The sequence below is a fragment of the Corvus moneduloides genome, chromosome 4, assembly GCF_009650955.1.
Source record: "Corvus moneduloides isolate bCorMon1 chromosome 4, bCorMon1.pri, whole genome shotgun sequence".
NCBI lineage: Eukaryota > Metazoa > Chordata > Aves > Passeriformes > Corvidae > Corvus > Corvus moneduloides.
In genome coordinates, this window is record NC_045479.1 from 16,236,371 (window position 1) to 16,251,805 (window position 15,435).

General features: G+C 40.3%; 1 protein-coding gene across 1 annotated transcript in view; it reads left to right on the forward strand.

Annotated features, from left to right (window-relative positions):
• The window catches only part of PTN (pleiotrophin), a 77,247-nt gene that overhangs the window by 44,508 nt on the left and 17,304 nt on the right, over positions 1-15,435 (forward strand). Inside the window, exons 2-4 of the mRNA XM_032105850.1 lie at positions 8,766-8,875; positions 10,362-10,535; positions 11,579-11,740. Of these exons, the coding sequence (XP_031961741.1) occupies positions 8,767-8,875; positions 10,362-10,535; positions 11,579-11,740 (445 nt within the window). The 5' untranslated portion in view covers position 8,766. The remainder of the gene's footprint in view (positions 1-8,765; positions 8,876-10,361; positions 10,536-11,578; positions 11,741-15,435) is intronic.

The following is a 15,435-nucleotide window of genomic DNA, read 5'->3' on the forward strand; positions in this document are numbered from 1 at the left end:
ATGGGGACCTGAAGGGCTGTTGCTGGGATGCTGGCTCTGCTCCTGGGCTGAAATGCAGGGAGCTTATTTTTGGTTTCCAGCATGGCTTTGGACCATCTTGTTAGCACACAGGCTCAGAGTACTGACATCCACTGTTTGGTGTTACTGATGGAACTGCCGAAGTTTCATTACTTTGGGCAAAATTGCAGTGGCTGCAGGTCTCTGAATGAATATTGGAGAGTTTTTGATACACTGACCAACCCACTCACCCCTACCCTCCCAAGTGTAAAATATAATTTAATTACTTAATTTGTCCAAAGAAGAAAACTCAGTGTTTCATCATTGTCCTAGTAGGTTTTCTTTAACAAAACCATTCTGAAAGATCACTATTGTTATAAATGAGATTAGGACATGGTTTTTCAGCCAGAGAGAGACCATTTGGCTGAACAGTCAGTTATTATAATTAAGGGTTCGTTCTTTCTTTAAATCTTGGCTCAGTCTTAGGCTTAGACCACTAAGGCTATAGTAATATAGTAATAGTTTGAAATTAACACAGCATTTCTCCGGTCCATGAAGGTGCAATGAAATGATGGAGGGCAGCAAGTTGGCTCAAGATTTTATGCTCTGAGAAGAGTTTCGTGATCTTTACTCTTGAGAAAGTATACAGAGTAATGGAGGTGATGTCTATGTCTACTTTTTGTTCTCAGGAAAGGAAAAGTAAGGTGAATGAAGACTTTGCATTGGATAAAGGAATGAAACTACAATGACAGAGTAGACAAGACAAAGAACTAAATTAAACTGTGAACCACAGTAGTCCGGGTGGAAAGCAGTTAAGGAGAAGTTGGAACCTGAAAGACATTTGGGTGAGAACAGCGAGAAATATCAGGTGCAGACAGCCTGGGAAATTAATTGGAGAAAGAGGTGTAGTACTTGTAAATGAAAATTATTGGGTTAGCCCCCACACACTCTGTAATGGTAGTCATGGCTGGTTGACAGAAAGTCCAGAAAACATTCAGAAAATAGAGAAACCATAGCAAAGGAAATACAGCTGGAATTGAATGATATGCACTAAATAAATAAAAGCAAGCTCTTGGTGTACTTTGTTCAGCCTGGAGAAGAGACTGAGGAGAAACTTCCCTTGTGGTCTTCAGTGAGGGGAAGTGGAGGGGCAGATACTGCTTCTCTTCACTCTCATGATCAGGGACAGGACTCGAGGAAACAGCCTGAAGTTGGTTGGAAGAGGTTCACGTTGGATGATCAGGAGGAAGTTTTTCACCCGGAGGGTGGTTGGGCACTGGAGCAGGCTCCCCAGGGAGGTGGGGTCAGCACCAAGCCTGACAGAACTCAAGGAGTGTTTGGGCAATGGCCTCAGGCACACGGTGTGATTCTTGGGGTGTCCTGTGAAGGGCCAGGAGCTGGACTTTATGATCCTGATGAGTCTTTTCCAACTCAGCATGTTCTATGAGTCTATGATACATAAGATAATTTTGAGTCCTATGAACCTTATCTTGGAGGAGTATGGAAAAACATCTACTAGCTTTGTGTCGTCCCAAAGTTGGATGTGGATAACTTTAGTTAGAACTCCTTGTGTAATTATGCATGGGTAGACTAGAAAGAGATCTTTCATTACAGAAGGGTTTATCTTTCACAACTTAAATTAGAAGGTAAATGGGACTAATAGGAATAGGGACTATTTATTTGTGGATGTGATTTCTTCACTACCTACCACAGGAGTATAAAAAGTTGAAGTATTTTAGAATTTAATTCAGTATAACCTTGTATCTCATCTTAAAGCTTATTCTTGAAAATACCCACTTGTATCAAGTGTTAAGTTGATTTGCTTTATGTTGCATAGGAGCATGAACATAGATTCTGATTAAAGTTTTAAAAGTTGGCATTTGTGAAATTAAGTAAACTGGTGATGTGTGTTGGACTAATGCAAGTTTTTAAATAAAGGACAGATTCAAATTTATTTGTATTAAAGTAGCAAAAAAATTCCTCTAGAAAAGGAGTGGGGAAAAACGCTGTAGAGAGGAATTCCATGTCTAACTGGGGATCAACCCACTGAAGTGCTATTATGAGCTTGCAGAAATTTGAAAAAATGGTAGTGATCATCCTATAAAGTAGTGTCTGGAAAGTCCAGAAGTGGAAGATTGCTGAGACTCACCAAAAAATAAGGTGGCTTAAATCTTGGAAGGGAAATGAAAAGGAAATCTAGATTTTTATTTCCCTAGTAGTGCAAATAAAGACAACAAAGAAAATGTGTATGTGTGTGAAGGAAGAGGGAACACATTACAGTTGGAAGATTATGGTTCATAAAGGTCTAGATCCAGAAGCATGTGAGCATTTGCCTCAGTTTTCTATATGGGAGATCAGGTAGGATGTAGGGGCATGTACCACGTGGTGAATGAGATAAAGACTTGGAGAAGCAAAAGATTCTTCAAGTGTTTCTGAAGTAAAACTCCCAAGAGCCAATTGCTCTTAATTTCTCTTTTACAGAGAAAACTTGTGTTTCCATCTCTGAGTACTGTAAAAATGGCATTTGACATTTCAGATTCATTAAGACCATTAAACCATGGATCAAATTTTATTTCCTGCTGTTGTTCCTGACTGGAGCTTAGCAAATAAAATATTTACATTTAAGGAGGGGGAAAGAAGCACATCCAGGTAGCTGCAGACATATTCATCTGCCCTCAATGGACTGCAAAGTAGAGCAGATTTTGAATAAGAGAATAATTTAAGAAGTGCAGTTAAATATTAAATTTCATTAAACACAGCATGTGTTTACCAAAAGGAGACTGATGTCCCAAACTAGCTCATTTAAAAACTGATTTTGTAGATGTGATTAATCTGGCACTAATCAAACTGTAATTTATTAAAGTATTTGTTGTGGGACTTGATGAGAAATTATTCATTCAAGCAGGAAAAAAGAAGGATTAATGCAAAAGTTAGTTCTAACGTGGACAAGGAGTTTAAGGAGGACTTAAAATGAGCAGTGTTTTGAAGAAAAATAATGGGTTGTAGGAACTTCTTAAGTCTGCACCTGGGATTCATTTTTATTCTTGGTCATGGGATGAAAATAATAGTGTGTGAAGCTGGGAGTCATAGCTATGCTCAAAATATTGTTTACTGCAAAAGAGGAGCCATACCTTTTCTTAGATAGTTATATTGAGCCAAAGATTTATTGTTCGTATAATTTAAATCTTAATGATCTAATCCAAGGATTGTTATTAGTGCGGGTGTAATTACTGCAGAGAAAAATTCTATCTATGCAGGTGTTACAGTAATGTTAACAACAATGCTACCAGCACTCCACAGTTAAAATTGTTACACACAGACTTAGATTCAGCTGCTTTTCCTGATGTTATACTGACCGTTCCCCAGCTCTTCTTGTCCCCCAGGTTGGTGATTTCATTGTGGTGGTTGTGGTGACCTGTCATCATCTGGGGTCCTTGGCCAGGAGGATGTTCATGTTGCTGGTTTCTTTTTCCTTGCTTGAGGATCAACCTGGGGTTGGTTTTTTTGTTTGCTAGCACGCTTTGATGCTGTTCTCTCTTTTTTCTTTTGTCTGCAGTCATGTTATATCCAAACTTCCTAGAGTTTACACCTTTTAGGTCTATTGGAAACTATTTCTGCTTTCTCTTTCTTACCCCTATATCCAGTTTTGTCCAGATCCATGTCTGTGTTTTTTTATCTGACCTTGGGACAATTGTTTATAGCAAGTGTTTGTGTCTCCACTGTCAAGCCAGTGCCCCATCTCATATCTTCCATATCTGTACTTCTCTACAATGCATCCTGTGTCTCCACTTCCCAGGGCTATTGCTAACATACCAGCCCTGCATTTCCTTATAGTACATTATCATAATAGGGTTGTAAAACCTGTGTGGCTCCATACAATGACAAAGAAAACTAAATCAAATCAGCCGTAGCTGGTTGGTCAATTAGAAAAAATGCTGTTGCAGCTAAAGCAAATGTGACAAAGCTGTGGACAGGCCAGGGAATGCTCAGAAAGGGCAAACCTTGACAAGCCTTGGTCCAGAGCCCTGGCAAACTCACTACAAAGCCTGTGGCCCATCATTAGCAATGGCAATACCTTCAGTATTGCTTTACATGCAGCTTAACAGTATCATCAACACAGCTGGTGTTTGGCACATTATACTGGAAGAGCTGGAGGATATGGGCAGGTTAAATCACGTGAGAAAACCTGATTGTTCAGAGTGGTAGTTTGCACTCATATGGACTAATAATAAAATACTAGCTTCTATAATCTGGGACCTTGCCAGTTGCTTTGGAAAGAACAGATGAAGGGAAGGTCTTGTGCATGAAAGTTATTAACAGCAAAAAAAGGCACCTGCAAAAGGCATATGTGATCCTGGGATGTGCTGCATATGCCAGCTTCAGTCAGGCTAGGAAAAATAAACACTGGCTCACGGATACAGCTTCATCTGAAATTATCTGCTTTTTTCTGAATGCTTGTGTTTGGGAAAGACTTGTTCAGGTTCAGGAGTACCTGGGTGTGAATACCTGTGTGAGTGCAGATAGAGCCACTCTGGCAAGCTTGACTTGCACTAACAGAGATCCAGAGGTCTGAGAAGCACAGCATGGAAATGCCTGTGCTGCCTTGGGCGACCCATTTGAGTGGGATTGTAAAATCAGGTTGTGGGTAGTGTGGGATTTAGAGTGGGAGGCTCAAGCTCTGCTCAGAAGGTGCTTAAACTGCAGCCATAGAGTGACTTCTGCTTGATTCTCTTTCTAGGGCTCAACGTGTAATTGAAACCATGGATGGATGGTTGATGAAGTCATTAATTCTCTGATTGCCTGCCATTTTTTAATTTTCCTTTCATTTTTACTCCCAAGCAGAGATTGACTGTGAAATCAACTGTAAGACTGAAGTAATTCCTATGCCTTGTTTTTGCTGCAAGAAGCTACTTCCTGTGGTGTATCTCAGTTGGTCTTCAATTTCACTTCATTATACACTTCATGATTTTTTTACTCTCTCTCTTTTAGTGTTTAACTATCATTAACTACTTCTCTCTTCTCTCTTTCCTGTTTTGGTGCTCTTTACATGATTACTCCTCTCTTTTCCTCATGTTGTTCCAACTTCCCATCTAAAATGTTCTAAGCTCTCTTTCTCTCTCTGCACCTTTTCTATCTTCTGAAGTTTCCTGTAGCAGCCCCAACCCCAAATATCTCTTTTCTTTCTTTCACTTTCATCTTTGTCTTTCCGTGGCTGTGAACACCACTGCCATTTGTTTAAATGCTGCTACCTTGCTCTGTTTAGGGGCTGTCATACATGATTTTAGAGATGCTTTCCTTTCGTGGCACGTGATTTACTTGTTACCATTGGTGTAGCCAGAAGACTCATTACAAAAATCAAAATATCCAGGAGCAGTCCATTTTGTATGTAGTGTAACACTTTTTATTTCATTTTCATTAGAAGTTTTGGCAGTTCTTTAAATCAAAGGTTGAACAGGAAACATTATCAAAGAATCTAATAAAAAGGAAAAACTGTCACCTTTGAATTTTGAAAAAGTAAACCAAAAAGGACAAAGTTATTTTCAGTAGAATATATTGTTTGCAGAAAGAAGTCCGGTCTGGTGAGTTTTTATCTTAGTCTATCTTTTAACTGCCAACTGAAATATTTGCAAGAAAAACTGAAGATTGGAGTCAAATACTTGTTGGTAGATGAAATTTTCTGGCCTTTTGAAAAAAATACCTACTATTTCATGAGTACTACATATGGGCTGTTTGTAATTTTGTGAGAGCACCCACCTTTGCTGGTACCATGTACAAAACAGATAGATGGCTTTCATGTGGTCTACTGGTTACATCAAATTTGAGGTGTTGGTGTGTTGTGAGGCAAGGCCTCCATTTGTACAACATAGCTTTTCACGTGTTGGTATAGGAAAGGCACTTCAGGGAGCAGCCTGGGTCTCTGCAGAGAGACAAAATATCTACATCTCTGCAGGTTTAGTGTTTGCATCAGACATTTGACAAGTGTTTTGGCTGAAGGGAAGTCTTGAGTCTTAGGAAAACATGCTGTATTAAGGCTCTGTGGGGTTTTGTTTATAGACTTCTGAAATGTTTCAAACTCCAAAACCCAACTATTTCTCCCATTTTTTTGCTGAAAAGAATGTCACTCAGATTTAAATTTGAGTTCCTTTCAACTTAATATGAGGCAGCTTCCCTAGTAACAGTTATCCATGACTCCCAGTGGCTCCCAGCAGTGGCTGCCAGCAGCCTCTGGGGTATGTGTGACCACATCCCAGGTCCCTGGCGTGGGCAGCGAAGATTTGGAGGCAGCCCCATACCTTTGGCCATCTCTTGTATTTGGTGGCATCCTGTAGAGTAAAACCACTAGTGAGTGCTCCTTTGCTTCAGCTTCTGACACCCGCAGGCAGTGACTTGAGATTATGAAAGTATTTGTATCTCAGTCCACATGTGTTTCCATGAAAGTACTTAACTCTCTCCTTCAACAAAGGATTCTGGTGAGTTGATTGGCAGAGATGAAGTGAGAAGACAAATTATAGTGAAAATGGGATGTTAGGTGATATGCAGTGTTACTGGTGGGGAAGCTCCCCCAAAGGAAAGGGACGAGGGACTGGGTGTGGAGTTTGATTTTTTTAATAGTATGCAACTGTGTTTGAATCATAAAACGGTTTGTGTTGGAAGGGACCTTAAGGATCATCTAATTCCACCCCCCTGCCATAGGTAGGGACACTTTTCACTAGACCAGGTTGCTCAGAGCTCCTTCCAACCTGGCCTTGAACACTTCCAGGGATGAGGCTTCCACAGCTTTCTTCAACAGGGTAACCTGTTCCAGTGCCTCACCACTCTCACAGGTGGGAATTAGATATTCCTAATATCTAATCTAACCCTACTCTCATTTTGAATTCATTCCTCTTTGTTCTGTCACTATATACTCTCGTAGAAGGTCTCTCTTCATCTTTCTCGGGACCTCCCTTCAGGCAGTGGAAGGCTGCAATTAGGTCACCCCAAAGCCTTCTCTTTTTCAGGCTGAACAAACACAATTCTCTCAGCCTTTCCACATAGAAGAGGTGCTCGTTTGATTATGGAAAAGCAGTTTGAAGTAAGCTGAGCTAAAAGGCAGGTTGCATATTTAGTTTTTAATTGCTTATTTAATGTATTTATTAATTTGTATATCGATTTTATTTATTTAATTAATTTTCTGTGAAACCTGAGAGTCTCTGAGTGGAAACGTGTAGCAGAAGAAAGGGAAAAACAAACCTGAGCTCTCTGGCAACTCATGTGCTTACTCTGGGCTCTGTTTGAGTTCACTGGAAACAATGGTGGTCCTTTCTTTTTGAAGGGAAACGATACTTTCTTTTGAAGTAAATGAAACTGGTGCTAATGACAGCTCTTTCAGACATTTGAATGCCAGGTCTCTTGTAGTCTTCAAATAAACTTTATTTCAATAGACCTATTAAGTTGTCTCATCTGACTTCTAGAATGATATTAAAGCCAGATACTTGAAAGTCTCTGTGTTTGGGATTCCTCTCATGTTTTCCATGTCAGTTATAATTACGTTGCATTTGAGCAAGAGGTTGCCAGCAGAGAATACTGAGGAGTGCCAAATTAAATTTCAAATACATTTTGTTCTTTGTTCATGTTGAGAAACATTTCTCCTCTAAGGTTGGTGTGCTCAGCAAATAAGATCAGGCTGCCATTAAACTCTCTGTAAATATCAGTCTAGCTGAGTTTTAAAGGCCATCTTAGTGGCACTCTTACACCTCCTCTGAAGGCTGGTGTAACATGAACATCGTGGGTCCTGGTTTGAAGAAAAAAAACCAAAAAAAAAGTAAAATTGGAGAAACCTTCCTTTCATCCAAGCAATCTCTATCTTGGTACCTGGCTGCCTACTAGAGAGATGTCCCTTGGAAAGGGAGAGCTTGCTTATTTTTAACATTTATATTGAAGGCCCTGTGTTCTGATAAACAGTGCCAAAATGAGACAATGCAAATCATAGGAATGGAAAAGGAAAAGCTCAGAATGGCTTTTGGTGACTGGTTAGTGACTGATGCTTCACCCCCAAGCAAATGTATTTAATGCCTTTTTTGTATTTGAATATTTGCTTCCCAAATCCAGATTCTGGGTTCATTAGCATGCTGTGGATAGCCTCTAGCAGTGTGTGCAAGTCCTATCTCTGTGCCTACTTTGCATATCAAACAATTAGCTTAATTTATATTATGAAGAGACACTAATTGGAGGGGAAGGAAGAAGTAAGTAGCAACATGCCAATGACAATTAAGATAATGCATCACATCTCACCTATGTAAGTTTTTGTGAAAGAAGCTCTTTTCAGATGTCAATTAAGCCTCATAAGACCTTGAACCCTTGCAAGGTGGACAGTAGAGTATTCCCTACTTCATATGAATTGGTAAACCGAAGAATGAATTGCATGTTTTGCTTATTTTTACACACCAGAGGTCAGAAAAGAAGAGGGAAGTTCCAGACCTGTCAGGATCTTTGCTTCTCTAGCAAGTTTCTAGAAGACAAGCAATAGTTACAGAACTTCCCATGGCAAAACTCATCCAGTAACATCAGTGATGTAGATCAGGGATTTGGTACACAGGCTGGAAAACAGTTAAAAATCTCCGTATTCTCTCTGGAATGAAGATAATTGCCCATTCTTGCAATAGCTAATTATGTGTGACCTGCTTGTGTCTTGTGGTCCTGAAGCAGAGCTTCCCAAAAATGCTTTAGTTGGAGTCCCACTTTTTACAGTCTCACTAACCATTTTTTTCCTCTCTGATACTGATCTGCAGAATGCAACAGCAACAACAGCAACGTCGAATGTTCACAGCTGCCCTCCTGGCACTTATTTTCATTCTGGCCACCGTGGGTACCACTGAGGCTGGCAAGAAAGAGAAACCAGGTAAGGTCCAGTCTAATTCGGAGTTAATCCCCAAGATCGATAGCATGTGTGGGAGAATGTCAAATGCTTCTGGTTTTGTTATGAAATTCAGGTCATTTGTTAACCTTTTGACATTAGGGCAGGATTTGTGGCTGTGATGTGTTCTGTGTTAAACAGGGAAACAGAAATTGGTTTCCATGTCAAGTGGAAGCTTGACAGCCCCAGAGGCTGGAGTCCTTGGTTTATCACACACTGCATATTGCAAAGCAGCTTAAAATGTGCTCCGTGAGTAGTTTCATGCTTGACTTAGGGAGAAGCAAACAGGAGTGGTGAAAGAGCAGTTATGTCACTCGTTCAGTGTTATAAATGACAGTGCTACACTGATGCTGTGTGATGTGGAAATCCCCTGACAAAGAATTGTACTAACTCGCTGTTGCACAGACAGCCAGACGTTCAGCAGTACTTGCTTTCTGTCAGTGATGAACTCAGACCTCATTATAGGAGAAGCCAGCCTGGGGTGGAAAATTCATATCTGTCAAACTTAGTTTTGACATTTTTTAAAAAACATATTTTTTGGTGTTTTTCTTAAGGTTTTATTATTTTCAGGCTACTTATACACCAGATAATATGAACTGCAAATCTATCAGAATTAGTGTTCCCAGTAAAAAGAAAGGAACTTTTTAACCATTTTAACTTTGTGGAAATAATGAGAAAAGGGTAGCATAAACATGCAAGACCTAGAAGAAAAATAATTTTTTATAAGTATATTTAGTATTTAAGTATGTTGTGATATTTTAGGGGCCTAAGTAATTATATTTGTGAGCCCTTGGGTCTGATAACATTGCTGTCTTTTCTCATAAGACTTGGGCTTAAGGATCTAAATAAAATCATGATCCTTACATTTGTCCCTGAGCAACAAACCCACCTGAATTAACAGCACTTTGAATACACTTCTTCGTGTAGCTTCTTTGCCTTTGAAGTTTTGTTCATATTCTGATATAAAATGTGACATGGTATAGCAAATCAAAAGTTAGCATCCCCCAGCTGTTCCCTGAAGGTGCTCAAATCCTGTGATACACAACGTCAGCACATACATTTCTCATTGTTTGGTGTACAGTGCTTCAGCTGGAACTGAGGATATACTGGAGACAGAGGAGTGTCCTTTCTGAGTGAGAGCCCTCCTGCATGTTTTGGTCAGAGATACTTGTGGGTTTTTAGATTTCTGAAGATGAGAATCCACTTGAGAATATCCAGGAGGACTAGTAAACATGTCAGTGGGGCTGAGTTTGAGTGATGATCCAATGATCATCATTGGACTCAAAGGGGCTGACTTGTCTCTGCAGAACTGAGAAGACAATGTCAGACCTTTTGCTTTTAACCCAATTGTGTTACAAATTATTGCTTATTCACACTTCCAGGTGCTGTTACTTTGATTCAGTTTAGAGAACATCTCCATATGCACTGAGTACTGACTACTTCTCTTGCTTGGTTCCTTGTCTCCATCCAGAGAAAAAGGCGAAGAAGTCTGACTGTGGGGAATGGCAGTGGAGCGTCTGTGTGCCTACCAGTGGTGACTGTGGCCTGGGGACGCGTGAGGGCACTCGCACTGGTGCCGAGTGCAAACAAACCACCAAGACTCAGAAGTGTAAGATTCCCTGCAACTGGAAGAAGCAATTTGGAGGTCAGCATCACCCTCTTAAGGGATTTACTTCAGCTTTCATTTTAAGTATGGAGCAGGAAGCCTGTATTTTCTGCTTAGTTCTGCAAATGTCTTGGCGAAGGGGTTAGTCCTGTGCTTCAGGTTCATCAGGACTAGAACACGCAAGGCATCAGAAGGCAGCTTCCTCAGAGCTCCTCTGCAGAGAGTACTTATAACCTACTTGTTGTAAACTCAGCCTTCCAGCATGCTGAGATCTGCTCTGGGTGGTGTTCAGCGCTGTGTAGGGCAGTATTGCAGGTTCCCAGCTGTGATCCTCTGCCATGGCTATCACAGGCTTTACAGTGTGTGATGTGGAGCATGGGGCGCTGGCTGCCTGTGTGTGCAGTGAAAGGAGTGAGTGAAGACCCGTGTATTTCATTTTTATCATTCAGTTCATAAGGTTCATATGTAACAGTTTGGGAAGATATGTCAGATCTGTCCTGGACAAGATGTCTGCCCAAAACTCAAATTTTTTTTACAGAATCACAGAATTAACTGATTTGATTACTCTTGCAATCTTGGCTTTTTTTCTGGTAAGCAGCTTGCATGATTTTGAAGTTATTGTGACCTTACCAACACAATCAGTGCTACAGTTTCAGACTTAAGAAGTTTATGGTTGCACGTACATTCTAGAAACTATTCAAGCCTTATTTGGTAACCTCTGGCATCACACAAATGGAGAAACAGCCATACAGAATGTAAATGACATTTCTCGCTGCCGTTTCTTTCTTTTTCTTTTTTTTTAATTTTTTATATTCACAGCTGAATGCATTTTTCTTTATATGACAAAAATGCGATATCCATGCAAAAGCACAAGGATTAAATTTTAAAACATTGGGGAGGGGGGAGACTGCAATTACCACTGCAAACAATCTTTAAAGTTTTCTTGGGATTCTTTTCCTCAGCTGTACGTCTTTTTGTCTGTGAGCACCAACTGCCTGTGATATCCTAGTAGACTCACAACATTTTGGATTTCACACTCAGTCATTGTGTTTTAAATTTTGCCTTTTATTTCCTTGCTGCAGCGGAGTGCAAATACCAGTTCCAGGCCTGGGGAGAATGTGACTTGAACACGGCCTTGAAGACTCGAACTGGGAACCTAAAGAGAGCCCTGCATAACGCTGACTGCCAGAAGACTGTCACAATCTCAAAGCCCTGTGGGAAGCTTACCAAACCCAAACCTCAAGGTAAATTCCATTTGCTGAAACTGCATGATAGTTCATTTAAATCATTGGGTTTGGGATGTCGTGTCCTTTTCAGTGAGAGCTCAGTTTTACAGGGTATTGCACTTTCATGGCCTTTCCTCAGCTCTGCACTGCTCCTGTCTCTCAGTGCTCAGGCAGGGAATATTCCTGAGCTGGATAGTCAAGGCTGTCTCACACTTGAAAAGTAAGCTGAAGATTAGAGCTCCAGTTTTAACTTTAGACCACCTGTACTGTTACCAGTTTGCTTACACAACTAGACTTCCAGAGTAAAGATTCTTTTCATAACTCACTTGTTAATGGGAACAGAATAATAATAATAGCATGAAAATATACCCCTCGATAAAGTCATCTTTTATATAGGTTTTGTTTGGTATTGAATAATGGCTAGTTGGAAAAAGGACTGCTTTCCTTCTGGACAAGTAGCATTGAAAGGATATTCTTCTCACTGAACACTGAAATATGAAAATGTTGTTCACCCTTGGGGTTGTTTATTCTTTATTCAAACATAGCAGGAAGGATAGTACAGAATGTATATGTCGTATTTTTGACTGGCAGTTTAATTCCTAGCACACAGAAAGACATATGCCCTGCATTTGTGTTTCCAGGTGGCCCTTAGGAAAACTTATTTTCTTTGTAATAATTTGTGCCTTTTAATGCACTCTTTTGTTGGAGTAGCAGGTGTTATGTGTATAGGATGATTTACAGTGGGAGCTAAAACTGCGAGATCTTGTTTGAGATACAAAAGTAGTGTGTTTTAAGTAGACTATAAAAGCTATGCTACCCTGACATTGTTTACTTAAGACCAGCAGAGCAGTTGCAGGCACTTTGTGTTAGTGCATGCACCCATCTGCTTTGCAGTCAGTGTGGCTGTGACTGGCTTTCCTTGCACACTGTCCATGGAGTTACCAGACGAGCCTAGAACCTGTGTAGATAGTGACAGGCTGTGGAGCAGCAAAATTACAACTAGATTTTCAGAGACCACCTGGATTGGTTGAGCTGGCAACAATAAACATCATTTAGGGATTGAAGCGATTAGATGGGAAGGGCTTTGAGATGTGTGATTTTATTGTGTAGCAGTTTGGGGGGGCAGGAGGTTTTTTTCATGTTTTCGGGGTTTGGGTTGTTTTGATAGGCTTTTTTGGTGGTTTGTTTTTTTTTTTTCCCTACTGAGTTTCAATGCCTAAGTAGCATCTGGGAGTTTACTGAATGAGGCTTCCTGTTGTGCTGCCAGAAGGCCTCTGCCCCTGGAGCCTCTGCCTTGTCCTGCTTCCACTGAGTCATATATCCATATTCTGTCAATGGCTGTCAGAACAGGGGGAGAGGGAGACAAAGCAGAGCATTGATGCAGCATTGTTTTATGAGAGCAGTGCTCTTGGGTGGTACAGGCTCATTTTCAAGTTACAGTTTTAAAGGCAGAGCTTGAGAAATTGCTGGATTGGAGTCAACTTTAACCAATTCTAGATTCTAGGAGCGAGTTACAGCTGAGACTGAAACTTGGATTGGGACTGACTGCAGCAAAGTTATGGGGTTTGACTTAATTAGGAGGCCTGAGTTCCTTTGATTTGAAGGAATGCAAAAAGAGAAATAGGTACAAATGTAGGTTTTTAATCATAATAACTGTGGGCAGAAGTTCTGCTCTCCTGATCTGCGTTAGAAATCTCATGGCATCTTCCTGTGTGCCACCTGCTCATTCATCTGCTCTTGGCATTAGTAGCAGCAGCAGGCATGGGAGTCACACACACACAGCCTGCCGGGGCTCTGAGCTAAGTCCATATTGCAGATCTGTGGGTATAACTACATGGGAGCTACACTGGACAGTGTGCTGGCACCAGTAGGAGGATCTAGAGGAAGAAATTAGGTCAAGCAGATTAGTACTGTGTGAAAAGTTTTGCCCCACTGAACTTTATTTCTGACTTAAAAATCGGAGTGCTGGCATGTTGGCTGGAATGAGTGTTTGTTTTCCTCCTGAGGTGAAGGAAAATAGAGGTTGGAGGTAAGTACTAACCCACCACTAGATAAAGGAAAAGAATTACACTGTATTCATTCTGTAGCTAGAATCTTAATGAGTTGCCTTCTTTGGATATGAGAAGTAAGAACTGGATTATGGCCTGAGCCCTTCAAATGGTATACAGTTATATGTTAGGCTCCTTTTTCACCCCTAACTTTGCATCAGTGCCTCAAGACTATACCAGAAAAAGCCCGTGATGCATTATTTGGAAGCAGCAGGTTATTATCTGAGGCACAGTGTTGCAAAAGGTCTATGCTGAAATTCAGCTAGATCTCTGAATGCTGGTCAAGCGCTTTCCATTCCTCCCAGGATTGCCTGGAGTAGCAGGGCAGGGGCTTTCTGGCATTTGGGTGCTCTGGCAGCAGAGCAGTCTGTCAGGGGCTTAGCAGTCCCAGGAATGTGTTTTACTGTGAATGGTTTCCTTTCTGACTGGTGTGTGCATCAAGAGCGCATCTCTGACAGCAACAGGCTGAGAGCACCAAAAGCAGGCGTGAACTGACAGAGAATATTGCACTGAAAAATACCTGTATATTCAGAAAAAAGTGTTGTTTTTGTGATTTTTCCAGACTAACCCCCTTTGCAGTGAGGTGAAATTTTTTTTCTGTTAGGTTGTGTTTGTAACCTCTCCATTACATCAGTTTTCCTTTTGATGTCATATTGTAAATAAGGTCAGTAAAAGCCCCTATTTAGTTTCTCCAATCAATGGTAGTTTTATATATTTTCTTTTGCTTTTTTTGTCACTCGCCATCTTTTAAAGCTAAAACTTCTGACTTAAGTATTTGTGTAAGAATTTACCCACAATAAGAATACTCAACTGCTGGACTTAGCTAAATTCCTTCTATTATTGCAAAAGAGCTTTTGTTATGAAGAGACTGGATTTTAAGCAGTATTCTAAGCATGTCCTCTACAGGTGTGTGTTGAAAGAAGAAAATATTGTTGTAATACTACTTTTATTGCTCATTAGACCCACTAAATTAGCTAAAAAGAATTTTAATTTTGATCACCTATTGCATGGGGAGTACCTGAGACCTTCGAAATTCTCCCTAATTTAAAAAAAAAATAATTAATGTGATTAGTTAAGTACCCCAGAAACTGTGTGGGTAAGACAGGTTATCTTGTGTAAGCCTGACCAATGAATTGTTGTGTGTCAAATTTCACCTGACACGTTTCCTCCATGTGATATGGTGTCTGAAGTTCCTCCTCACCTTGTCTGTTCTTTGAGGAAAATGCAAATTGATTGATCTTAACTGTAGATGCTGCTCTACTGTTGCTTACCCACCTTTCCAGCTCATCAACACATGGCAGCTTTGCTGATAGGATGAGTCTCTCCCCTCTCACTTAACGGTTTCTAAAATGACGGCTGTTCATAGGCGTTGGATCTGTTCTTAACACAAAGCAAAATTATACTTGCAAAAATATCACAGGGTTTATAATTTTACAGATTTGTTGATAGCAAGTATAGTTTGGTTTTCCAGGAACTTCTATGATCTCTGACAAAACTTGCACTAAGTTAAAGCAGGAGATCCTCACAAAGTTTGAGAGTCAATGCCTTCTTCATAAACTGGAGACCTAAGTGTTCCTATGGATTTGTTTTATAGTTAGTAAGCATTCACAGAAAAGCCTTAAAATATTTTTTAAGCAGTCTTCATTATTTTGGAAACTAAAAAAA